The sequence below is a fragment of the Molossus molossus genome, unplaced genomic scaffold (assembly GCF_014108415.1).
Source record: "Molossus molossus isolate mMolMol1 unplaced genomic scaffold, mMolMol1.p scaffold_m16_p_23, whole genome shotgun sequence".
NCBI lineage: Eukaryota > Metazoa > Chordata > Mammalia > Chiroptera > Molossidae > Molossus > Molossus molossus.
Genome location: NW_023425359.1, coordinates 21,310,390 through 21,337,052, shown reverse-complemented (window position 1 = coordinate 21,337,052; position 26,663 = coordinate 21,310,390). Strand labels below are relative to the sequence as shown.

Genomic DNA, 26,663 nt, shown 5'->3' with positions numbered 1-26,663 from the left:
GCACTCACCAATTCAAGCCTAAAAGGAATATAGTTCCATATCTCTTCAGAAGTATACTGACCTTAGAAAGTATAGACAAAACCCAAAACCTGATTGGAATTGTTGTGTTGTTGGTTTGGCTGGGTTCTTTTTGTTTTGTTTTCCATGACCCACCAAGATGTTTTTTCGTGAATTCTTATGGCCGCAGAGCCAATTCCACTGCTAATTTTTGTTCTTTCTTACCGGCCTTCCCAACGACGATCTTAAACTAATGACATTTTACTCATGTCTCCAAAGTCTCCCTCTTCTGTATCTTTCCCTTATTCATTTAAAAAATGTTTACAATCCCTCATTAACCACTCAGGCACTTCTTTATTTGAATAACAGCTTGAATTCTAGAGTCGGAATACTTGAGCAAGTCCCATGATCTCTACTCATGACACCTGGAAAAATGAAAACATTAAACTTCTCTTTGACTGAGGCCCACCACCTGTAGAGAGAATGCCATATCAATCTGTTAGGAGGCCCAAACGAGTTAATATGTGAAAAACTCTTAGAGCAGTGTTCATCATAAAAAGTGCTATAAAGGGTCAGCTCGATGTATTTGATATGTAGTTAGAAAGTGCTTATTGTATTCCAAGAAATAACTGGTTCATCTCCCAGTCGCTCCATCCACGGCTCAGTACAAGATAGAAACTCAGTAAATACTAATGAAATGAAACGCACCTAACTCAGCATGGCAGGGTTGATGGGGTTACAGCCACCAGGAACTGCGGCAACCCTTTACCTAAAATTTGGTAAGGCCGTGCAGCTGGGGCCGGGATGCTGAATGGCTTCGCAAACTTTCGCAGGAATCCTCAAAAGATTTTTATCTCCAGCATCCTCACGTCCCCTCTGCCTCCGAGTAGCAGAATAGCAGCTCTCCAAACATGCAGGAAGACATCACAGAACCCTCTTTTGGAAATAGCTTATTTTTCGTAAGAATGCACAGTTGCTCTTTGATTCTGTAATTATTCTGTAGATTGCACTTACTGCTCTCTCAAGCATCAAGTTTCCCACACGGCAGAACTAGACCAGCCCATCAGTGTAGCTACCATGTAAATAAATCTCCTTGGCAGAATCTCCTCATCTTTGAAAAGCCTGCACGCTCTATTGGAAATGGTGACATTCAGTGCGTAGTGTTGAATGTATTTTGTTGAATTTGTGAAATAGCAGCTGCTGGTATTATTAGAAGGGGAAATTTCCTTCTTAAACTATGTACAGATCTGCTATCTGTTGAATTCGTTTTCCACTGTATCTGACAACCCTCTGTAGAGAAAGGGTGTTCTCCATTATAGAGTAATAAATAGGAATTTTTTTTCCCCAAAAATATCTTTTTATGACTCTTCAGTGTCTGGGCTCAAAGAAAAAAAATATTGAATTGGTTTTCTCACATTTATAACAGCTTTGGGAAGTGAAGTAAGAAACTTTTAACTGGGATTGAAAAATGTGCATGGTTTATGAGGTACCTGGATTTTGTTTTGAATTAGGAATTTACTTTTTAGAACAGGCTTAGGTGTAAAATAAAATTGACAGGAAAATACAGAGATTTCCCATATGTCTCCTCTTTCTGCCCATTCATAGCCTCCCCCATCATCATCTCCCATCAGAATGGCACCTTCCTTACAATCGATGAACCTACGTTGAAACATTGTAATGACCCAAAGTCCACAGTTTACATTTGATTCACTCTTGGTTTGTACATTCTCTGGTTTGAACAAAAGCATATCGGCACATATTAATCCCTGGGGAATTCTTCAGAGCATTTGGAGAGCCCTAAAAATGTGGGCTCTGCCTCTTCCTCCCCCTCTTCTTCCTCCTCCCCCCACAACCACTGATCTTGTTACTATCTTCATCTTTGTTCAATGAATGCTGTTAAATATTATATTAAGTTCAGTAAAGAAATAAAATATATATTGTACCCTCCCCATGTTGTTCTAAAATTGGTTCATCTCCCTGGCAACAGATGGTGACCAGCCATCATGAGATTTTCATGTTTTTCTCCATTTCCAATTGCATTCCCAGGGGTAGAGTTATATTCTTGATAGAGAAATGCCCTCCTACTTCCCTGTTCTCTACATATCTGTACCTGCTTCCTGTTTCAGCATGTCACATTATGTCAGAAAAGGGCAGGAGACCAGAACAGTATAGAGGTCTGACTGTAGAGCTATCTGCCCCGGGGCCCCAGGCCACCGACACCCCAGTTCATGACCCTACTGACTGCATGATGTTGCTCAAATGAACTATGCTCTCTATCCATTTAACCATCTATAAAAGGAAGACAGTAATATCACTCAGGTTATATGGCCATGGTGAATGTTGAAAGATTTAATATACTCAAGGTGCTAAGAATGGTGCCTAGCACGTATTAAGTGCTACACCAATATCAACTTCATTAATTAGCCCACAATTACGAGAACAAGATGAGACAGATAAACAGAGAACTCAGGAGCAAGGACTAAGACAGTGAAACAATTTCAAAGAGAGTCGAAATAAGTCAGGATCCCCATATCCTCTTCGACAGAAGTTGGTTGTTAAAAAGGGAATCAAATCAAGGTTACATAAGGGGAGACTACACCTTCGAACTAAACTACAATATAATAATCCATTCGTGAGGATTTATGAGAACTCACTGCATCTGACATGAAGTTTCACTTTCTGGTGAGTTTATCTATTTCTGCCCATAATCACTGGAGGGTTTTGTGGGAAGAGTGGTTTGGACAACATTCCAAAATTCTTTCCAAATTTCAGGAAATAAAAACGATTTGGGGGATCTCAAACATAGACAGCCTTTTCTTTATGAGTGGTCAGTTTCTCTTTTCTCCTAGATTGTTATTATTCATGATGGATACTGAAATGATTAGATCGAGGTGTTCTTAAGATATTGTCTTGTATCAAACATATCGCCTTTTATCTTTTTAGCAAAGCTCTCATTTTTTATGACTCAAGGAGGTGAGAGACAGTCTGGACTCTCCCTTCCTAAGTTATAGCAATTTTTAACTCATTGGCTGAACAAGGAAACCCCTAGGAAAGGTCATCTTCAAAATAAACTTCTCATTGAGTTTACAGTTTTTGGGGGGGGGTGGTATGAGGTGTGTATGGTATAAAGAAACAACTAATGTCCGGCTTGTGTGGCTCAGTGGTTGGTTGAGCGTCGAACCTTGCCCCAAGAGATCGCCAGTTCGATTCCTGGTCAGGACACATGCCCAGGTTGTGGGTCAAATCTTTAGTGGGGGGGATGCAGGAGGCGGCCAGTCGATGTTCTTTCTCATCAATGTCTCTCTCTCTCTCTCCTTCACATTCCTCTCTCTCTAAAATCAATAAAGGGAAAAAGAAATAAAAATAAAAATAAAAGAAACAAATAACATCTAAACCAGTTACTGTCAGTTTAACTTAGTAAAGGCGGTGGGGGGGGGGCATTGCTAATAAACAATTGTGAATTGGGGATCATTTTTATTCCTAGAAATATTGACGTATAAGAACTTACGTCGATTATCAACTGTCATCATTATCTTCAAAATTCCTGAATATGCATGTCTATTGCCATCCTCAAACCCGAGTTTCCCTCTAATTTTTCTAGTGACCTAAAATGTTTTCTTCTCCTTATCACATTTTTATCAAATCCTAAGTGGCTAGATAAAGTCTTTGTATGTCATTCTCTGCGGTTCTTCTCAATACCTCATCAGTCAGTGGGTTCTGTAGATTCCCTGGTCCCTTCCCCTTCCTCTCGGTTCCTAATAGGAACTAGATCAGGCATTTCTCATTATAGAACTGCCTGGCCATTATCCCTTTAACACCTTTCAAATGCAGGCCACATACTGTCCCAAGAAAAATACTCTATAATACTTATTTTTAAAAATATGTTCTTATTGATATTTTAGAGAGAGGGACAGAGAGAGATAGAAACATCAAGGTGAGAGAGAAACATCAATCAGCTACCTCCTGCACGTCCTCCCACTGGGGATGGAGCCCACAAACCCAGGCATGTGCCCTGACCAGGAATCAAACCGGGACCTCTCAGTCCCTGGGACGATGCTCAATCCGCTGAGCCACTCTGGCTGGGCTACAATACTTTCTTGAACCACACTACAAACTTGCCCGGCACTTGGAAGGTTTCTTATTTCCTGTTATATCTAATGCTCTGTAGATAATACTCCCTGGAACTGAACGATGCAATGCCTTGGACCATTCCCTCTTCAACCATTTCAACACTGACTTGAGTCGTGGTATAAAGGACAGGGTTATCAAATGCTCGGGCACTAGAAAGAAAGTCGATGGAGACACAAAACCATCTCAGTAAGCCGGGGTACGAATGAATGTAAAGATAGGATATGTTGTTAATATTAATGCAAAGTTAAAAAAAAAAAAAAAGATACTTTTTTTTTCTTCTTGAACAGGCTAAGCCTTTAATATATTATTCCTACATCTTAAAGTATGAGCACTTTTTTGTCAAAGGAATTAAAGAAGACTGGGTTTAAGAAGTAATTTGTGGTGTGATATATAACACCGAATTTATGTTGTGCCCCTCGATAATGATTATTTTCCCCACCACACTGCTTAAGAAGAGTTTGATGTGTCAGTGATCAAAACTGACGATGCACTGGGCACAAGATTTCTCTTTCCAATGGTTGCTTTTCTCTCCAGCTGGATCGTAAAAGGTAGAGGTTAAATTACTTTTACATTCTAAAGTGCACTTCAAAGTGCATTAACTTGCTAACATCCCTGCCCCGAAATGATACACTAATTTAATATTTGCCTGATATCTTTTTTCTATCTAACCTAGGCAGAGATCGGGGTTGGCCTTAATTGTATTTTCTTTGCTTTTGAACTACAGCCCTCTTTGGCAATTTGTGGGCTCATAAATGGGAAATTGTGTCATTTTGAAAACGATTAGATATTTTCTTTTTAAATTTAGAGGTATCTCTGAGAACTATAATAATCCCGTCAGGTTGGAAATATAGAGCATTAGTCATGTGTGACTTATGTAGGCAGAGGCTGGGGCCTGTTTTGGTTAGGTGCATGAGAAATGGATCCTCACCTTCACATAACTCAGACACGGCAAAAGCAATTTAGTTCAATCTCTACAACACGTTCACCTTTGGTCAAAGTGAAAGTCTGAAAAATCTGACCCAACAGGGTATCCCGCCCAGAGAAAGGGATAACCCCAAAAGGAGATATGAATTTAAAAATTGCCCCCCACCACCAATTATATACTATTTCTACTTCATGGAAAACATTTTATTGTTCTTGATGCTCATTTTGATAGAAATACGTTGCCCATTTTTAAATTTGAAGCATCTAATGATCAGATTTTTATTTGAGGAAGATGAGCAAAGCCATTTAATTACTCGTAGTTGATGTCATAAAACTGGCAATTCAAACAAATGCATACGTAGTAGGTGAACCTGCAACTGTTAGATGCAATCAAATGTTCAGTGCAGAGATGACCAAACGTTTAGAAATTTTCCAATTAATGCGCTGACTCTGTTCATTTCGTATCTGTGACGTGGCCAGCCCGGGGGGTGGGGGAAGGGTTAGGCCTTTATAAAGGAAAATGCTGTGATCTTAGTTAGCCTGGAAGTATGCATCCGGTCAGGCAGATGCCTAGAGAAAAAGCCAATATGGCAAAAATAACTTGACGGCTAAGACACTAACTGATCCTTGTCTGAGAGAATTGGTAAGAACACTTGGAAATATTTGATCGGGATCTTGAAGGAGAAAGTCGGGGAGTAGCCCGGACAGAAAAAATCCAGACAAAAGGCCAAAGCACGGCATGTGAGAAAACGCAGAGCATTTCAGTGTGTCTGTGACTCACATGAAGTGTTTACCGAGGTGACAGTGACATAAATTGAGTTCTTTGTCCCCAGGTCTTCAGGTTTCCCCAGTTCCCCTCATGCCTTCAGCGTCTCCTTGGCCAAAGGGGGTGTGGTTTCTCTGATATCCGGGCAATGTTTTTCTGTGCCTTTACCATTGGCCTTGGTCATGGGACTTGGTCAATAAACATATTTTTTCCCCTTTATTGATTTTAGAGAGAGAGAAGAAGGGGGAGAGAGATAATGGAGAATTGTTACAAGTAGAACATTAATAGAACATTAATATCTCTACACTACGAGAATGGAATGAAAGGAAAATTTCAAACACTGAAGTTAGGATTGAAGGTAGCTGATGTATCCCACAGAGATAGCATCGGAATATTTAGAAGTTTTATAAACAGAAAAAAGCACTCAATAAAAATAAACAGTGAATGAAATGTATAATCTACAGAAGGAAAACTACTTCTTCAACTAAGATTATATTGCTATGAAATTATTCAGTAACAAAACTACCCAGCTTGCTTACCAGACTTCCTGATGAGCAAGAGACTTCCGGAGAGACCATTGTATTAGTGGGAAGGACACTTGTCATATCAAAAGTGAAATTAAATTTATACTAATGTAGGGGAAGGGGCAACCAACCTAAAAACCACTAATATCACACCTCATAATCTTTCCTCAGGTCTCATAAATACTTGACCAAATTCCCATACACTCAACATGTTACCAGGTAAAGACTACATGTACATTAACTGAGCCAAGAAAAGATGAAATAAGAATTTATTTTAAAAGGTTAGATTAACTTTTTCTTTTTTAAAATCTTTCATAGAAAGTAATCGAGACAACAATTGTTTGAGAAATAGAGTCAAGGTTGTGTTAGGACGATCACGTCCTTAAAAGTTTCTCCCTAACAATGGGATGTTGACAAGATATGAATGACGAGGGATTTTCTTTGCAGCCTTTCACAGAAAAGGGGGAAACGTACATCAAAATAATATACCCACTGTGGAATCTTCAAGTTTTTTAAAATAATTTGGTGTGGGTTAGCGTTTAGTGTGGCTAAGAATCACCTGGTTGTATGGTCAGGGGGCATCTCCAGAGACTCAAAGTGAATACACTTGAGTCTATAACCCCTGTGACCCCAGGGCTCAGGGCTTTGGCTGCACTCTGGACAAATGCTCATTCAGCAGAGCTCCATGAGGTCCCAGAGGTCCCATGGAGACGCACAATCCCTGCGACACCCTGGTCTCTGGAGGGAATAAATAGGAAGAAGTAATACAAAGGAGGGAAGATTCGAGGGGATAATAAAACAAGACGAAGTCAAGAATGTAGTGACAGTCCACATTGGATTTTTATTCTTTTGTTTCCACATTTCAAGATTCTAAATTAAGCCCTGGCCAGCTTGGCTCAGCGCTTGAGCGTCGGCCTGTGGACCAGGGAGTCCCGGGTTCGGTTCCCGCTAGGGGCACATACCACACACACACACACACACACACACACACACACACACACACACAAATGCATACTTTAAACATTACCAAACTTCTCCTTTCCATTTTGTTTTGTCTCCATGAATTGTTTATTAAAAAGTATTATCTTGCCCTGGCCAGTTTGGCTCAGCGGTTAGAGCGTCGGCCTGCGGTCCGGAGAGACCTGGGTTCGGTTCCCGCTAAGGGCACGTACTTTGGTTGCAGTTTGTCCCCGGCCCTGGTTGGTCGTGAGGGTGGCAGCCACTCGATGTGTCCCTTCACGTCGATGTTTCTCTCTCTCTCTCCCTTCCTCTCTCTCCCTCCCACTCTATCTGTACAAAAAATGGAAAAATATCCTCGGGTGAGGATAAAAAAAAAAAAGTATTATCTTAGTTATAGTTCTCAGGCTCCATTTCAACAAAAAAAAATCTGTCATTTGATTGCAGCATTGTTGAGCAATTTGCCCAGTTTATTGCTTTTTTTCTTGGCTCTTCGAATTTTATTAGTACAAAGATAACTCATGTTGACTGGAAGGTTTCTCTTTCCCTTATATAATTAGTTTGTTCACTTGAAGTCATCAGAGTGCTGACTTTAATGATTACCAGTTGCTAAGGAATTTGACTGTATCTTGATTTTGTGTGTGTGAGAGACTAAAGCTAACTTATTTTGGGGGTGTAACAGAAGGAAAGGACAGTTAAAGAGTTTCGGTGGTGGCCAATTGATACAAGAAGTCACCTGTCACTCCAATTATACCCGAGTCTGTCGTGTGGTGTGCTTATCACTTCTTTTGGGGAGACAAATGAAAGAACACGACAGCCCCAGTATGACAGTGTAGCTAGTCTGTGCACGGGTCTTGGTTGTCTCCTTATAAAGAGATAACTGAAGTCAGAAGCTTTGGATATGCTCGTGGGACTCAGAAATAGTCCACACTTAGGAAACTTCAAAAGGCGAGTTAAAAGTTGTACATTTTTAATCATAAGCAATAAGAAATGCTTTAATCAATAGTTCAGAAGAGTTATATAGAAAATTTCAGAAGAGCGAGACAGAATTTTGATAAAAGTGTTTGTTCATTCATTTATTTATTTTGGAAATACAAGAGTAGGCAGGCACTGGGGGAATGTCGTAGCAAACCTTACTGACTCTAAATTAAAGCAAGCATTTTTTTTTTTTATCCTCACCTGAGGAGATTTTTCCATTTTTTATTCAGATAGAGTGGGAGGGAGAAAGAAAGAGAGAGACATTGACATGAAAGGGACACATCGAGTGGTTGCCACCCACACGACCCAACCAGGGCTAGGGGCCAATTGCAACCAAGCTATGTGTCCTTAGCGGGAACTGAACCTGGGTTTCTCTGGACCGCAGGCCGATGCTCTAACCACTGAGCCAAACCGGCCAGGGCAAAAGCAAGCATTTTTAAATATCAATAATGCAGTAGTTTTACTAAATTTTCAACACAAAAGAGGCTGTGTTTAACCAGGTGTTCCAGTGTGGGAGAGCCTTGTGTGGCTGGCATGTGGACAGTGACAGATGGTCCGGGTGTGCCTTGGGGCAGCTGCTGGCCCTGATGGATTGGCGGGACTCTGGTTCTCTGCTCTTGTCCTCAGCACAGTGATAGGTCCTTTAACTCCAGCTCCTTTGTCAAGAGGAGGCGAAGTAGATGATCGGTGGATAGGATCATCCGCTCACGGTCAGCAGCTCCACCCGGACTCCAGGTGACCACCAGCTGGGCAGCATGTGAAGATGTAGGCATATATGGATGAAATACGGTCTACAACCACCGTCAATGAAGTCGGTGGCTCTGGTTTGGGGTAACCCTTTGCTCAGTCACCCTGGCAACAGACCTGGTGTGGGAACTCAGTCCCTACAGCTCCGTGGTCGGCCAGACTTTAAAGTCCTTGGTGTGTTCGGTCCGCTGTTTCCTGGCTTATTCCATCAAAGCAGAGAAAATGCACCCAGCCTGAGGGATGACGGAGTGGTTGGACCTAGAGGGACAGAACTGGTTTGGGGGGGAAATAAGAAAGTCAAGCGCATGTTCCTCTGCAGTTAGTGGTCGCTACCTCCAAGGAAATGTGGGAGGTGCTGAGGACACCCCCCTAGTCCCACGTCTTCAATGACTTCATTATATTACATTTAGCCTCTCATGCAACTCCCACTTTTCCACGTTCATTGATATGGGGTAGCTGCCAAAATCGTCGTCGAAAATGATTATGAAACACTGTTAGTTCTATACGATTACCTATTTACATGAGCTCCAAAAAAAAAAAAAAAATAGTATTTGTATTCTGGACTTGGATCTAGAAGTAATTTTCGCCATTGCCTTTTAAAGTTCGAGGTCCTTGGCCTGGCTGGTGTGGCTCAGTGGCTGAGCGTGGACCCTGCACCCAGAGGTCGCTGGTTTGATTCCCAGTCAGGGCACATGCCCAGGTTGTGGGCCAAATCCCCAGTGGGGGGCATGCAGGAGGCGGCCAATTGATGTTCTCTCTCATCGATGTTTCTATCTCTCTCTCCCTCTCCCTTCCTCTCTCTCTAAAAAAAAAAAAAAAAAAAATCAATAAAGAAAAAAATTTTAAGTTCGAGGTCCTTTTAAGTTGACTCCATAACTAAAAGGCAGTGTCATTGCGATTCATAGAGTAAACAATAAAGAAAAAAACACCACAAAAGTACTCTGAATGTTCAGCTTCCGTTCACTTTCATTTCTAAAGTAAACGGAGTACATGCTACCCTGCATAGCATTTATTTATTTTTATGTGAAGCAACAGACGAGAACCCGAGGCTCCCGAGTTCCTGAAAATGCAATTCCTGGTCCCGGGGAGGGGGTGTCTGGCCCACCGTGGTGTTAACAAGAGAAGCGGCTGTGTGACAACTGTCGTCAGGATGCAGACAGCACGCCCCAGCCCGGACCCGGGTTACAACCTGCACTTGTTGTCTGTAATACTCTGTGGCAGGGAAGCTGTACTAGTTCCACGATTAATCTGCGATGCATCAGAAAACCCTTCACCCACTCTAGTGTAACAACAAGATCCTGTAGGTTCTGTCTCAGGAAGGACGTGGTTACTATGTTACCATTTCCGTAACATCATCCGTTCTAGGCCTCACACATGACGCTTTTATAAAGTTGTTGGTTTTCTACATGTATATACATGCAGTCACGAACCTAAGGAAAGATTTGCTTTCTTTATGGCCACAGGGTTTCTTGTGGCGGCTGTGATTTGCAGCTGTGTTATTTAAAACAGAAATCAAAATAGCATCTGCAGGAGCAACTTTAGAGATTTGACCTCTTCAAGACCAATCAAGGGCCATGCATTTAAATGCCGTGGTAACCATGGTGTACGCACAAAGGGGCCCTGATGTGATTCAGCAACTGTGTTGTGACAAAACTGTGTCCAGTTTACCCTGTTCCATATCACACTGAATAGAGCTTTAATAATCTGAGAAAACTTCTCTTTTCTGGGCCCACATGTGCTTTTATATTTTAATGGGTGTTCAAAGAGCACACATACTGTCTCAATAGGATTACCTGGGGCTGTTTGTGGGTGGTGTACCTGTGTGTTCTTTTAATGGAGGGTAATTTACGGGGTGTGGAAGAAATAGGTCAGTCATTGTGACCATGCCTGGACGCACGGTGGCAGGTACAAGGGAAAACCGCACCGAAGCAATTGCTCTCCAAGAAGTCATGCTCAGCTTTGTCCCCAAATCCAATGTGAGCTCTGTTTTCACTCTCCTTCTACCTTAGCAGCTCACTTGACTTACGCTGATCAACAATGTTTCTCATTTCTTATAGTTTACCTTTCATAGTTACATTGTTTATTTTGTACATGTTTCATGGATCTGCCTAACTTGATATTGTTTAGAATCATACGCTTTATCCTCATGTTTCAAGGGTCTCTGTTCCTCCTGATAGCTTTAAAAATGCAACCCTAGGATAAAAGATTCTAATAGTTAAGTTATGGGGAATGAAACTAAGGACAATAGGTTTCAGCATAAAGTCATTTGCATAGATAAATAATTCAACAACTCTGCTCTGCATTGGGAATTAGTACTGGATTTGTTTTTGTACTTTTGATGTAAAAATATGAGTCATCTTGGCATTGATGATATATCATGAACTATTTTAAACTTCCATTAACTGGTTGGAGAAGGTTCAAGAAGCACTAACAATGTCAACTATATTTTAAATCATGATATTAATTGTGTATAAGGCACCAAGTACAGTGTGTATCATTGTGAGGAGATGCAAGGAATTCAGCATCCATAGACTCTGGTATCTTTTACTTGAGGACACATAGCAGTTTTAGGTGAATTTGCACTTTTCTCACAAAACTTACTAAAAGTAATAAAGCAACTTTAAAAACTAAGGAAGTCTTTGTTACTGAAATAGATTTATATCAATGTGGCCATTTTATTTTTAAATGCTTCTTATATTAACAATGTGTTTGCAAATTAATTTCTAAATTCAATATTAAATCCCACAAATATTGCAGGATATAGAACTAGGAATACATTAAAATTTCAGTTTGACATTAAGTACTTAGTGAAATGCTAAAATAACAATTAATGACTGGCAGAGGAAAAACAATTGTAAGAATATCTCTAAACTCAGATTATATAATTATAACATTTCTAATTATTAAATCTAATTTATAGTTATATATAATTATGTATCAATTGATATCATATGATATAATTATATATACTTAATTTTAATATACATATTATGTAATATATGAATAATATATATGATTGTGTATAAATTATACACACACACACATATATATATTAATGTTTTCTAAATATTTTAATTAATTGGATAGCTTTAAGCATATGCAAGTGTAAAAGATCCTATATGTATAGGAACAGAAACAATGTATTAGGACATAATAGAAACTAACCTACACTTATATTTCACTTTTCAGAAGCCTAGTGTAGAGTAATATACGAAAGTGTGGGAATATCTATTTCAAAGCACTAATAAATTAATACTTGGAATAAAAGCCAGTTCATTTGGACTTCAATCAAAGTATAGTAACAAGCACATTTATAGCAATATTTATTGTTCATGACAATGACCCAAGATACTGCAACATTCTAATTGACTTGTACATCAATCTAGACTAATTAAATTGCACTTTATTGTAACTGTATTGCGTGCGAGAGACAGAGACAGAATGAATGGGCATGAACTAGATTGATCAAGGCAACGTTTCATAAACTGGAGTGTAGAGACGGAGAGCGGGTATGACTTTTGAATCAGTATTTGATTTACGAGTCCTAGTTGCAGCTCTGATTTCCCTGATGTGATACCACGCCAGCTGGACAGTCCCCCTGGGCTCCTGGTGCCTCGTTGGCACAATGAGATGGGGAAGCTAGATGATTTTTAGAAATTTATATAGGCTGGCCCTGCTGCATTTTCTTCAAGGGGTTCTTGAAAAAAAAGTTTAATACATAAACTTGAGTGTTCTTTTGTAGTAAAGATTTCTAACTAAAAGTTAATCTTCATCCATCGATTTGGTTCAATGTTCTTGAATTCCTTCCAGGGCCGGTACCAGGGGTGATTCTGCATAGGGAGTTTACAGTAAATAAGTAGTTGATGTAAATAGACGGTTGTAAAGTAACTTTACAGCTGCCATAATAAAAGATAAAGAAAACCTTATGGTAAGATGCATGAGTAAGATTTTAGAATATCATGAGGGTTTTAACCTCCTAATTCTTAGTACATTTGCTGGCTCGTAACAGGTGCCTATGTTTACTCGTGTGAATCTGAGTATTTGTTCTCCCAGCCTGGGTTGGACAGGATGGCTACAGCTGGGTATTTCTTCCGGTCAGTTACACTCTGATAATGCCCCAGAAATTAGGGTCTGGTCACCAAGTTTCCCCTGAGGGCAGCCAGGCATTGATAAGAACAGAGTACTCTGTGGTGTTTATTTTTATTTTTTTAAATTTTTTTTTCTCTTCTTCCCCTGTGAGAAGTAAGAGGGGATTTTTCTTCAGTATTTACTGTGGGGACCTGGAAGAAATTCTCAGACTATTGTGGGGAGCCTCTCTGGACTGGGTCCGTGGGGTCCGGAGGGCTAGTCATCAGGCTGTGTACATCAGGTTGTGTACATCAGGTTGTGTACATCAGGCTGTGTACATCAGGCTGTGTACATCAGGTTGTGTACATCAGGCTGTGTGCATCAGGCTGTGTACATCAGGCTGTGTACATCAGGCTGTGTACATCAGGTTGTGTACATCAGGCTGTGTACATCAGGCTGTGTGCATCAGGTTGTGTGCATCAGGTTGTGTGCATCAGGCTGTGTGCATCAGGTTGTGTGCATCAGGCTGTGTGCATCAGGTTGTGTGCATCAGGCTGTGTACATCAGGTTGTGTACATCAGGTTGTGTACATCAGGTTGTGTACATCAGGTTGCTGGCTCCCAGGTGTTTTCTGCTCTTGAGTCTCTGCCCCGGGAGGAGCGTACGTCCAGGGTTCTCCCAGCTGCCTCTGCAGTGTTGGGGGCAGTGGGGGCCTGTGTCCTTCCTTCCCTTATGGATTCAAGAAGACTCGTTGATCTTCAGTCTCTTCAGGTTTTACTTGCTAGGCCTGAGCGCAACTTCCAAACTCCTTCCATGAGGAACGAGAAACCAGAAAGTCACTAGAATTTCTTTCTATGGTCTGGGTACGAGCCATGTGTTGGCTACATGAATCGCAATCCCTATAATACTGAAATCAGTGTTTAGACTGTAGCCTGGTAGACCATTCTGATTCATTGAGGAAAAATGAACCAACAGAAGATAATTCTTGTGTGACTGAAAATGTGCCCTGTATAGAAAGGAGCATGCCCTTGTCATGACCCAGGTAAAATCAGTGACCTTCTCTGAGTGATGCTTTGGACCAGAGAGGGATGTAGGTCCGAGGGAAGAAAATGGCTTGAAAGATAAAGGCAGTAGCTTTCCTGGTCCGAGTGCCGGTGTGTGGGTTGCTATGGATCAGGTCCTAGACCCTTCAGTGATGTTCACTGCCAAGCACATACTGTCACCAAGAGACAGCTACACTGAACCCAGAGAGCTTGGTCAAGACTGATTTATACAGTCAAGTGGGTGTTTCTTTTGGGCAGGTAACAGAAACACGGACGGGTCCTCTTGGCTGCAGTAACTATGACAACCTAGACTCTGTCAGCTCCGTTCTGGTTCAAAGTCCTGAGAATAAGATCCAGTTGCAAGGTATGTAGGTCAATCTTCATTAATTCTCTGTGAACCTCTCCGTTGTGATTGCTTTCTTCTTCTTTTTGTGAGCAGCCATATGCAGTCCTCGGCTGTGAAAATTCTTCTGATTTCCGAAGTTTTTAACTGATATGAGCATTCGAGACCAGATGAAGAAAATATCAACATTCACTTCATTTCTTAAATTAAATAAGCTATGGCAATTGAAAATGTATCATGCTAGTATTTTACTACAGTAATGACTGTCTCAGTAAGGAGCAGCTGTTGTTGTTTTAATATATTTTATTGACTTTTAGAGGGAGAAGAAGGAAGAGGGAGAGGTAGAAACATCAATGAGAGAGAATATTGACTGGCTGCCTCCTGCATGCCCCCCGCTAGGGATCGGGCCCACAACCTGGGCATGTGCCCTGACCAGGAATTGAACTGGCGACCTCTTGGGGCATGGATCGACGCTCAACCACTGAGCCATACCAGCGGGGCAAGGAGTAGATTCCTCATAGGCCCGCCTGAGCTATGAATTTTGCCTTGTGGATTCCGGTAAAAGTTGGAACCACACATATTCATAGTGTAACACAAACTATTGACCTTTTAAATATAAACATATATGGTTGTTGAGGCTACATTTGTCTTCTGACGGATAGAAATGTATTTGAAAATATACTAATATTTATATTTGATATTTATATTATTTCCACTGTGAAGATAGATTATGTGATAATGTTAGTAATTTACCATCTCTTTCTATTTGACATAATTTCATAGAGGCTTTTTAGAATAATACATTTTAACAAATATATACTATTTCCAAAATGCTTATGTATATGCATATTTTCATTCATACAGGCAGGGAAGTGTTATATATAGACATGTAGTAGTTTGAATAAGTTCAAATAGTTGGGAGATTAAACACATCTATAATTTCTAAAATTCTTGTGTAGTGCACAAGTCAGCATGTGGTGAAAAGAATCAAATTGTCTGCCTGGTGTGGCTCAGTGGCTGAGTGTCCACCCAGGCACCAAGAGGTCGCCGGTTCAGTTCCCGGTCAGGACACATGTCCAGGTTGTGGGCCTGATCTCCAGTGTGGAGCATGCAGGAGGCGGCCAAACGATGTTCTCTCTCATCAATGTTGCTCTCTCTCTCTCACTTCCTCTCTCTCTCAAATCAATAAAAGAAAAAAACAAAGAAAAGAATCATAAATTGTTTGCCATTTTGGTAGTTAGATAATAATTTTCTAGTGATCATGTTCCATGTGCATCAATCCATAACTTGATATACTGAGTTTTTTTACCTTTTCTGACTGTTGTGTGTGTGCGTGTGTGTATAAAATGCCCTTTTTCTTTACTAAACAAACCTGTCTGCTGTTTGTGTTCTTTCAGGCCTGCAAATCCTCCTCCCGGACTACCTTCAGGAGCGCTTTGTGCAGGCAGCCTTGAGCTACATTGCCTGCAACTCGGAGGGAGAGTTTATCTGCAAGGACAATGACTGCTGGTGTCAGTGTGGCCCCAGATTCCCCGAATGCAACTGCCCCTCCATGGACATCCAAGCCATGGAAGAGAACCTTCTTCGGGTAACTGAGACCTGGAAAGCCTACAACAGCGACTTCGAGGAGTCGGGTAAGACAGGGGTTGTTTTTTCTGAAATGTATCTTTATTGTTGAAAGTATTACAGATGACCCTTCTTTCCTTTCCCCCCTTCGACCCCCTCCTTCCCACGCCTGCCCCCCCCCCCACCTTCGTGGCACTGTCGTCTGTGTCCATTGGCTACGCGTATGTGGATCTGAGTTCTTTGACGTATCTCTTCCTACCCCCCTCTCCTCTGGGGTTTGTTACAACATTTCAATTTTGCCAAATGAAGGACTCTATTGAGAAGACCATTTTGCCCATTTGGAAGAACTATTACATTCTCGGAAGGGATTTTGTTTAACTTTTTATTATCATTCTTTCCCATGGACACTCGGATTGCCTTTCGTAATGGTTGTTGGGCATTGCACAGAAAGCCTCTTGGCGCTTTGTGTATGCATCGGAGCTGAGCCTGCTCGTGAGCTGATGTATTGTCATGCTTGGCTGTTCTCAGCGCCGGAACTGACACGTGGCCTCCAACCCTCGCTGGATGTTTCCCGCCGCCCCTGGGTTTCACCTTTGAGACAAAACGCAGCGGGTGGTGGTTCTGTGTCTTCTTTACGTTGCCTGGGCGCCTTCACTTAACCACTTATTTTTACATCTGATTTAGAGCGGTTTTGATTTGATAGTGCTTCTGGTTTCTATTTTTTGTTATCTGAAGTTCTTTAATGGGAAAGGAGATGTATATGTTTTTATGTGAACTTTGACACGTTCGGTCCACACTACCCATCACTGTGTCCAAACCACGTAGTTGAACATCAGTGGGACAGACTTTATCAGCAACAAGCCCTCTGATCATTAGCAAGTCATTTAACCCCTTTAAACGTCTGCTGTCTCATTTGTCATTTACCTTATTTAGATTAGAGGGACGGGTATAAAATTCTCTTTCGAAATTAACTGTCGCATATAAATATTGCGTTCTCTCGGGTACAGCTCTCTGGTAGTCGTGTGCTTATAGTTAGAACTGTTTTATGGGGATTGGTGATTAGCATATAGTAATAAGAAAAAGAAAATAAGCTTTCATACTGTCAAATCTCCAATGATGATTCTCACGATAGCTACGTATGTTTTAATTCACGGCGATAATCTGCTCATCGGCGCTACTGTAATTTATGGATAACCCGAGCACGAGACAATGCTCCACTTCCATACTAATATTTCAAAACCAATTTGCTTTTCGCTGCTGCTTGCCCCGATCCATCAACGCCTGGCTGTATCATATGTAATATATTATGAATATCACCTTTGCCGTTACCACATTTTATCCTGTCCTTCAATTAATTTTCTAATATCTGAAAGAAGATTGCTGCAGGGTGTCAACCAGGTGTTTTACTCAAGGGGTCCTGATTTCGTCCCCAAAGGCTTTCTGTCAAACACTGTCTACCTGCTTCTTCTGCCTGATGTATTTCGGTCCCTAGATCGAGGCCCTGTCCCAACTGTCTGAAAAGGGTTGGACGTTTTCTGGAACACAGGGAATAGCACCTTTCTTTTTATCATTACATAAAAACTAGGAAATGGTGCTTTATTTAGTAGACACATTGTACATCACAATATATGTTGATTGATAGATGAATGAAATAAAATATGTGTATGTCCAGGTGTGCCTGGGCTTTGATTTAATCTCCTTCATTCACTGCCTCTTGGGATACTACAGCAGCTGTAATTGATCTTTCCAATAGGCATGTTCAAAGAAACAATGCTAAGAACCAAAAACAGTTTACATCTGTGTTTTGTTTTGCTTTGTTTTTACCTAGGGATTGTGAGGGTCTGTTTTTTTTCTATCACTCAGATCTGAGTAAGAGTATGACCAGTAAGGTGATAGATTATCAGATGCAACAAAACACAAAGACACAGTGCTTTTTCCATGAGTTCAAATGTATTCATTGTGAAAAGTTATCTCTGCGCATATACGTCTGTGCCAATGCAATCACAGTCTGTATTTATTAGAATTCATAATTTTGTCAACTATCCAGGTTAGTCTGAAACAAATCATTCAACACCTTGATTCAGTACTCATCAAAATAACACAGATGGGTACTGGATTAAGTGTTTTAATGTTAGATTTTTTTTATGTAGACATGGACTATAGTGAAGGAAGATTAATAAATAATACTGTATATTCAGAGAATGAAAAACAGTATTATATATAGATATATATAGATATATATATATTTTTTTTCTATAGAGAGAGGAAGGGAGAGGGAGAGAGAAACATCAATGTGAGAGCGAAACATTGACCAGCTGCCTCCTGCTCACCCCCTTCTGGGGATCAAGCCTGAAATCTTGGCATGTGCCTTGACTAGGAATTGAACCTTCAACCTTTGGGTACATGGGATGATGCCCAACCAATTGAGCCACAGTGGCCAGGGCCAGAGCATTTTTACTCGCTACTGTATGTTCAGTTTTATAAGAATACATGTACATACATGATACATAAACACAAGCAACACTATGGTGATAGCCAGAGGGAGAGGTGGTGGGGCAGGTGGCAGTGGGCATTGGGGGAGATACATGGGTCGGAAAGAGACTTGACTCTGGGTGGTGAGCACACGATGCACTACGCAGACGGTGTTTTGTTGAGTTCCACACTTGGAACCTATATGCTTTTATTACATGATGTCGCCCCAATAAATCCAATAAAATTTTTTTCAATGCAATTTTACAATGAAAAAATAAGGTTTGTCGCTATTTACAAAAAATACTGTATGTGATGACTTTTCCAGGCTGTGTGCACTTCATGGTACCACTTGGGTCATTTTGATACAAATGGTCATTCATGTCAACCATGAAGTCCACGGAGCCCTGGAAAAATTCCTTCCCGCCACAGTGATCTGATCATGTCACGTAGTCTTGTGAAGATCTCTGCAGTACTTCTGTGCTGTGTTTGACTGTGGTATTAGTGTACGCATTTAATTTTTAGGCAGCATTCCCTTATGACAAACTAACGAGTAGTTGTACTCAATTCATTTTCAGAGAATGTCCTCTATTTTTAAATTTAATTGAAAACAAACGAGTGAGCTCTTTAAATGGGTGTACAGTGGATGCTGACGTTTTCCAACATGAACTGCTTGGGCAGTACTTCACTGATCCATGAAGACAGCACTATATGGAATTCGAACCTTGACCTTGGGGTACATGTACACAATCTGATAGGAGAGCATTAGAAATGAACAGAAAATCAAGGTAAACAGCCCATGACATTTGCATTGGGTCAACATATGTTTAAAATTAGGCATTGAAAGCGTATTGCACAAATTCCCAGGTGGCTAAGTTGAAATGGACCCATAATATGGACTTGTTCATGCTCTTCAGTGACTGTTCCTGGGCACATGAGAAAAACTGACCTTGAAGGACCTTGGAGTTAGATATGGCTGTGTGTCTTGTTTTGATGAAGGAACCATGAGAGGAGACAACACGTGTCATTCTCTGGAGGACGCCTTTCAGAACCAGGCAGGATTTGTTAGGTCTCTTTGTCAGGTGAAGCCTAACGATGTCCCAGATGGTGAGGTCTCAGACAGCTTGTCCTCTAAAGGAGAACAGTGGGCAGTGGATTCCGGCCACCTTGAGGTGGCTATGTGATATGAGCATGAAATAAATCCCTGTTGTTTGTGGACGCCTAGCAATATTTTGGTGATGCTTGTTATGTTGGAACAACAGCCTGGGCTGACTTGCACATAAGAAGATTATGCTATTTCACCCTGAGTGAAAAAAGCAGACTGGTGATTCATCTAGATGGATAAGTAGCATTCTAAGACTTTTAGTGTGATCCCTTTCTCTTAGAAGTCCTGGTAAATGTTTGATATAGTTTCCAAACGTATTCTTTAGTGGTTTTAATGGAAAGTACATGGGCCATTTAGGCACGCTTTAGGGTTTATGCCCTTGACTCTTGAATCTTGCAAAGTACTAACATGACTGTCTTTTGTTTTCACTCTGAAAATAAGAAAGCCAGAGCTAACACAGGGCATGTGACTTGTTCAACACATCGAATATGGGGCAAAGCAAAAGCTCCAGCTCAGCCAACGTGCATGGATCTTATCCATGCCCAGCTCTTCTGTGAGCGAGGGCTACTACTGCATAGGAGTCCTCACCTGAATGTCCTAGCTCATATTATCTCTACATATATTAACCTAGAGGGTGGCTTGTTATGGTCTAGAGGTTGTGATCAGCCCCTAATAATCCAAACTGAACACGTGTAGACAATGACCAGAGATAGACACCTGAAACAGCATTGTCATTGTGTGTGTGTGTTTATATGGATGTGATGTTGACAAGTAATTCTGCATGATTAAATTCTCCTAGGTGCTGACAGCAAGTTATGTATGTCAGCATTGCTTATTTTAATATGGAGTGATGAAAAACTCCAGAGCTAAAAAAAGGACACTATTTTTATTTAGAACGAGTTGCACTGCATAGAGGGTGCCTCAGTCGCTATTAATATTGTCTGTCTACACTGCAGCAAGACTTTAGTCACTTAGAAAGGTGGGAATCTGGGCTGTAACGGGAATTATAATCATAGGATTTTTATATCTCTGACTTTTTCTTGAAAACATTTCTGTTCATTACTGTTACAACGACTCGAGCGTGTATGCATGTTGATAATTGCAAGTAGGGGGAGCATTCTCAGACGCCGCGTGACAGTTATTTTCTCTGTTTTCGAAAGATATCGTCCCCTCAGCCTCGTCCATCCTCATAGTGATACCCTATGACATCCGCCATATGGCTACACGGCCTGTCACTGAGACTCTCATTTAATTTGTGTTATCTTGCTAGTATGACTTAACAGCTTGCTGTGGAGAAGAAATAACCCTTCTGTTGGCAAAAGTCGGCGCTACCTTTAAGGGGTTGACCGAGTGTTAGTGGGAAGATCTTGAAGTTAATTGGCAGCTAACCAGAGGTGTGGTGTTATGTCAGATTGTCCGGGAGCTTTGTTGTGTGAACTCGGAACATGTCTCATCCTAGGCAGGTTGACCAAATTTGTTGCCCGGGCTACGCAAGATAACACACAGAATAATGTGATAAATGTCCCCAAGCACCACGGAAGCATAAAGACGCACCTTACTCCTGAAAACAAACAGCGGCTTGAGTGTCCAGTTGGTAAAATCTTCTGCTGGTGGAGAACCCTCTGCTCTCTAGAGGGTAGTGTTGATTATATAATGTTCCTTAAGGTTCACATGTGACCAGTACCCCCGCTTTGATTCCGTCACTTTTGTCCCCACCCGGGGCCATCACCTGCTTCTGAAAATGCATCATGCCCAGAATCATCTCCTACTCGGCTTCAGTTTTCCTATCAGGCAGATCAGGCAAAGTAACAAATGACCTCAGGGGCTCAGAGCCTGCAGAGTCGCCCTGTGTCTCCTTGGCAGCGGGCATGCGCTGAGAGTCCGCTGTCCCCTGCGTCTTCGTCACACAGACCCAGGCTGGTGGAACCGTCTCTCTCTTGACGTGGGAACATTCCCCACAGTCCCAGGAGACGAAAGAGACCCCGGGGACTGCGCATCCAGAGTGCGGCTCAGCAGTGTCGCCTCGTGGGGTCTCACATGTTGTCGGCCAGGGGAAGCTCCCAGGCCGGTCCTGCAGTTAACAGGGTGGGGATGCATGCTTCACCCCTAGGGAAGGACAGTGACTATGGGTGAGCACACGTTAAGCCCAGCACGGTTCCTGTGAGCTTTGAGAAGACACCTGCAGGAACCAGTCCGTGTTACTATCTAATAGCTGATCGTTCTCTCTTAAAATATGTTTTTTATTGATTTTTCTTTCTCTATCCTCACCTGAAGACATTTTTGCATTTATCTCGAGATAGAGTGGGAGGGAGAGAGGGAGGATGAGAGAGAGAGAGAGAAACATCGATGTGAGAGAGACACATGGAGCGGTCGCCACCCACACAACCCCACACGGGGCCGGGGACAAACTGCAACCAAGGTACGTGCCCTTAGCGGGAACCGAACCCAGGACTCCCTGGACTGCAGGCTGACGCTGAGCCAAACTGGCCAGGGCTTTATTGATTTTTTTAGAGAGCGAGAAAGGGAGAGAGAGAGATAGAAACATTGATGTGAAACAGAAACATCGATCAGCTGCCTCCTGCACGCCCCCCCTACAGGGGATCGATCCTGAAACCCGGGCATTTGCCCTGAAGGGGAATCAAACCGGAACCTCCCAGTCCATGGGGTGACTCTCCATCCACTCAGCCACACCAGATGGGCAACTGATCATTCTTAAACATTGTCCTCATTCTTGTTATTTTTAAGGGAAGTTGCTTCTTGTTCCCAGGGATCTCTAAGTACTGAGGTTGAGATTATTTAGATTAATGCCAGGAAAAACCCAGGCTGTGAGGTGGATGGTACAGGGGGATAATTGGTGGACAGACTCTGAAATCTCCTGAAAGTATCACGATTTTCCAATGTTAGGTAAATACGTAGAATCACACAGATGACCTATCCCTTCGGTGTGAGCATTGCTCCCAACACGGAGCACTGACGGCTGAGCTTCTCAAGGTGACCAGATTGGCCATGTGGCTCAGTGGATTGGACGTCGTCCCTCGGACTGAGAGGTCCTGGTTTGATTCCCCGGCAGCTCAATCACCAGTAGGGGGCGTGCAGGAGGCAGCTGATCATTGTTTCTCTCTCCATCGATGTTTCTCTCTCCCTCTCTCTAATAGAAAGAATATTTCAGAATAAAATAAAAGTGACCCGGTTACTCACGCTCACTGCTAACAACCACTTCCATTTTTAAATAATCTTACATTTTCCCCTTAAATTCTACTAATGTACAGCCCCCGGGTCTCTACCCACTCACGTTAGTTCTGACCTCTGGGGCTATACCGAATGAATGAGTCCCATTTCACCTTTAAAGTATTGGATGTGAAATAATTACTACTACCACGGAGTCTTCTTTTTACAGGCTACGTAATCCTTGTTATCCTTTCCAATAGATGGCTTCGAATTTCTGCGGTGTCCTCTGCGGTGTCCTGCTCCATACCCGTTTTCAATTTGCCTCTTAAAGTTTGTTTTATTGACACCTGGTATAAACTCCTCTACACAGAATAACAAAACCCAGCTCGGATCTTATCTGACGGTTTAAGTCTCAACAAGATGTCTTTCGTGAATGCACAAGTCAGCTAGTTTTATTTCATTTCGATTTGTTTCATTCAAGTCACATTTTCTTTCTAATTAATACCAAACTAGAACGATATCTGCACACCCAAGCATTTTTCCATTTTACTTCTTTCAAAAAAAAAGATTATTATCAAATCATGTAATGAGCAATTCTAAGAAAATGCCCTCAAGCCCAGGGTATAATATAAATGCCAATCTGCAATATAATATGCTACTTCTGATGGGATAATCTTATTTCTGTGCAAAATGTTCACCAGTGTTTCCATCTGAAATGTGTCATGAAGAGCACAGGAGCAGCCACAGATAAAACACCAACATGTCCTGAGTTTCTCTGCTTGCTCATGTTTTTTCTTTCCTGATAGCTTACTTTCTGTTCAAATGCATACTTGTGTTTTGAACTTCTTACGCCAAATACAAGGTATCTACCATCAAGAAGGTCTCCTGGGAGAAAGCACATCTGTTCAGCAATCTTGAAAACAATGCTTGAACTTCGCAGCATTTTTAAATTCCGTGTCAGCTTTGATGATAACATTCGAGGACGTGAAAATCCTTCCCAGGGGGCTGGGGAGCAGTAGAGGAATCGAGTTACTTGAAATTGTAAGAAACTGATTTAAAACAAAAGAGAGAGAGGGAGAGAAATACGTTTGTGTCTCTTAAAAATGTCCTTTGTTCTTTTTCCATCCCATCGTTCCTTAAAGAATCAAAGAGAGATTTACAACAAAACAAAACATCCTTCAATGTATATATATTCTTAGTGAATCTCACTGCTTTAAAAAGTGTTCTCTCCCTATAAAACACAGCCATGATAACTTCGTCTCTCATCAACAATAAAGCCCAGGCACGTCTAGTGATACTCTTGGGGGGAGACGATGATACATCAATGTGAGTAATGGAATTCCACGGAGATCCTCTTGTTACAGAAGTGAAGAAGAGTGAACAGGGTTGATACAGTAACACGTTTTCCAGATCTCGTGAAACCCGCAGGGTGGTGACCTGTGAAAATTACAACTGCCTGTGCCCTGCGTATCCTCACAATGCCTCAGTGTGGTGGATCTGTTCACACATTTTATAAGTAGTACTGCTTGCTGAGCAAGTTGCCCTCATAGTTGCCCTCTTCTTCCAATATCTGATGACTATTTGATCAGAATCAGTAGGTATTTAGGCTTTGGGACTATGCCAGTGTTTCAGCAGACTTAGCTGAGTCCCATCTCTAAAAGCAAATGTTTCCTGAATGTCTCCAGGCCCAGGGAGGTGATTCAAAACCGACCCCCTACTTGCCCGCTGTGCTCTGTGTGGGTAGAGACTCAACTACGAGCCCTGTGATGTCCGAGTTCATGTTCCGTAGAGTCTGTGCGAGTGAGATTCTCCATTCAGCTCCAGATGAACTGAGGATTCTAAAATCATCTCGAGATGAAATGGATAGTGTTTGGAACCAGCAGAAGGCTCCAGGGGACTTTGGCAAGAGCCACCAACAGTAGCCGTTGAGACATCGGAACTGAGTAGGCGGAGGAGATGATGCGATGAAGTTACACCCTTAAGAAACTCAAAGGTTGTCGGGAGGGCAGATTTGCACAGCTGACGCCAGCATGAATGAGTTGGTCCGAGGAAGAAAAACAAAGCCAAGCGTGTTGATGAGCAGTGGTGAGAAATGTTGGGGAGTGAACACTTCTGTGACACCTGGGCAGGTAAGTAGGCACTGGCCAGGCCAACCAACTCCTGTCCTGGTCAGGGCCTGCAGGATAAGGAAACAGAGAGAAAAAAATGGTAGAAAAGAAAACTGGTCATTCAGCTTTTTTTGTCATGGATTGAAAGCATTTTTCCCCCGTATTAAAAATATTTCGTTCATACTTAGTCAATTAGAAGTAAAAAAAAGGAAACACGGAATATGGCTAGATTTTTAGTTTAGACCATGTGCTTTGATCAGAAGAGCAAGTTTCAGTCATCAGGAACCTCTGCTGTGAATTATCACTTCTTTGTTTTGACTTTCATTTTGGCCTGTTTTCTCCCTTTTTTTTCTTTTTAACAAAGGTAGCTACCAGCAGCATTAGAATGATTTCCTATCAGCTTAGCCTAAGAGATAAAGAATATGTTCCCCAAAATATCACAGAAGAAGCAATAGATTGAAGGCTTATAATTTTGGTTTGGACTTGTGTACATTTTGAACGATTCACTATAGTCAAGGGGGCTGAGGTTGGTAGGGGTGAAATGTTCTGGTTGACCAGCCCAATGGTACTTGTTTCCCCTCTTCCTTGGCCTCAGGCTCGTGGTGGACGATGTAACATTTCAGGGTTATTTTCAGCTTCGTATACCTTCTGGGGTAATGGGATGAGAGAGAAGAAAATGGTGATCTAGCAGGGACAATCAGATGCCTGTTTGATAACAAAATGCAGAGTCCTGTTTATTATAACCATGGGTTGTTTGGGGCCTGATCCTGCTTGTATTTATTTGAAAAAGCAACTGCAGAGGGAAGTATCCCCGTGACATCTTCCTAGTGATGAGATTTCACTCGTGGGATGACCTTCTCTCTTGGTCACGTACAGCTCTAAGAAGACTGATGCTAAAATTCAATGACTGTTTTTGAAATACAATGTGTACATGTCTTCCTGGAATAGCTCCTGAAATTCCCAGACACCTCTAGAACAGAAACAAGCAAAAATAATATTATCTTTTAATTTGACCAACCACCGTGGGAACCTAAAGCAATCCTAACTGACGTACCCGAGCCCCGGATTATGTTTGTCCAGACCCTCCTCAAAGGCAGTGCCTAGGTGTGTGCTTCTCTGGTGGATTTCTGGTTCAGGGAAGTGTTACTGTAACTTGACTGTGGGATACAAAGACACATTTAAACATTTCTGGAGGACAGGGATACACTGTTGTTGCAAGGTCCCTGTGAAAGCTTGTATGAAATATCCAGAGAGTTACTAAATCTCATCATAGCCCAACAGCTATCTGTTGTTGGGCAAACCGTTTGACAATTTGATTTATAGCACACGAGCTAAATCTCTGTGCCTCCGCTGGTGACACACCCGAGTAATAATAGCACAGGGACAATAGGGAACAAGGTGCAATTGGTAGGTGAGAAAAATCATGGGTCTTTTTTTGTTTTGTTGTCTTGTTAATCTGTCTCATGTAGATTTATTTTTCTTGTTTATTGAATTTACTGAGGTGACGTTGGTTAGTAAAGTTATATAGGATTCAGGTGTATGATTCTATAATATATCATCTGTATATCGTATTGTGTGTTCACCACCCCAAGTCAAGTCCCTTCCATCACCACTTACCCCCCTTTACCCTCTTCTACCTCCCACCCCAACCCCCTTTTCCTCTGGTGACCACCACACTGTTGTCTGTGTCTGCGAGGGTTTTCCTTGGTGGTGGTGTTCTTTTGTTTGTTTGTTTAATCCCTTTACCTTTTCACCGAGCCCCGCAGCTC

The 26,663-nt window shown here is 41.7% G+C and overlaps 1 protein-coding gene across 2 annotated transcripts in view; it reads left to right on the top strand.

Moving 5' to 3' along the window:
- BRINP3 (BMP/retinoic acid inducible neural specific 3) overlaps window positions 1–26,663 on the top strand; it is a 197,024-nt gene that overhangs the window by 107,117 nt on the left and 63,244 nt on the right. For both annotated transcript variants that reach the window (XM_036277543.1, XM_036277545.1), the window contains 2 exons: window positions 14,394–14,499; window positions 15,876–16,112. In XM_036277543.1, the coding sequence (XP_036133436.1) occupies window positions 14,394–14,499; window positions 15,876–16,112 (343 nt within the window). The remainder of the gene's footprint in view (window positions 1–14,393; window positions 14,500–15,875; window positions 16,113–26,663) is intronic.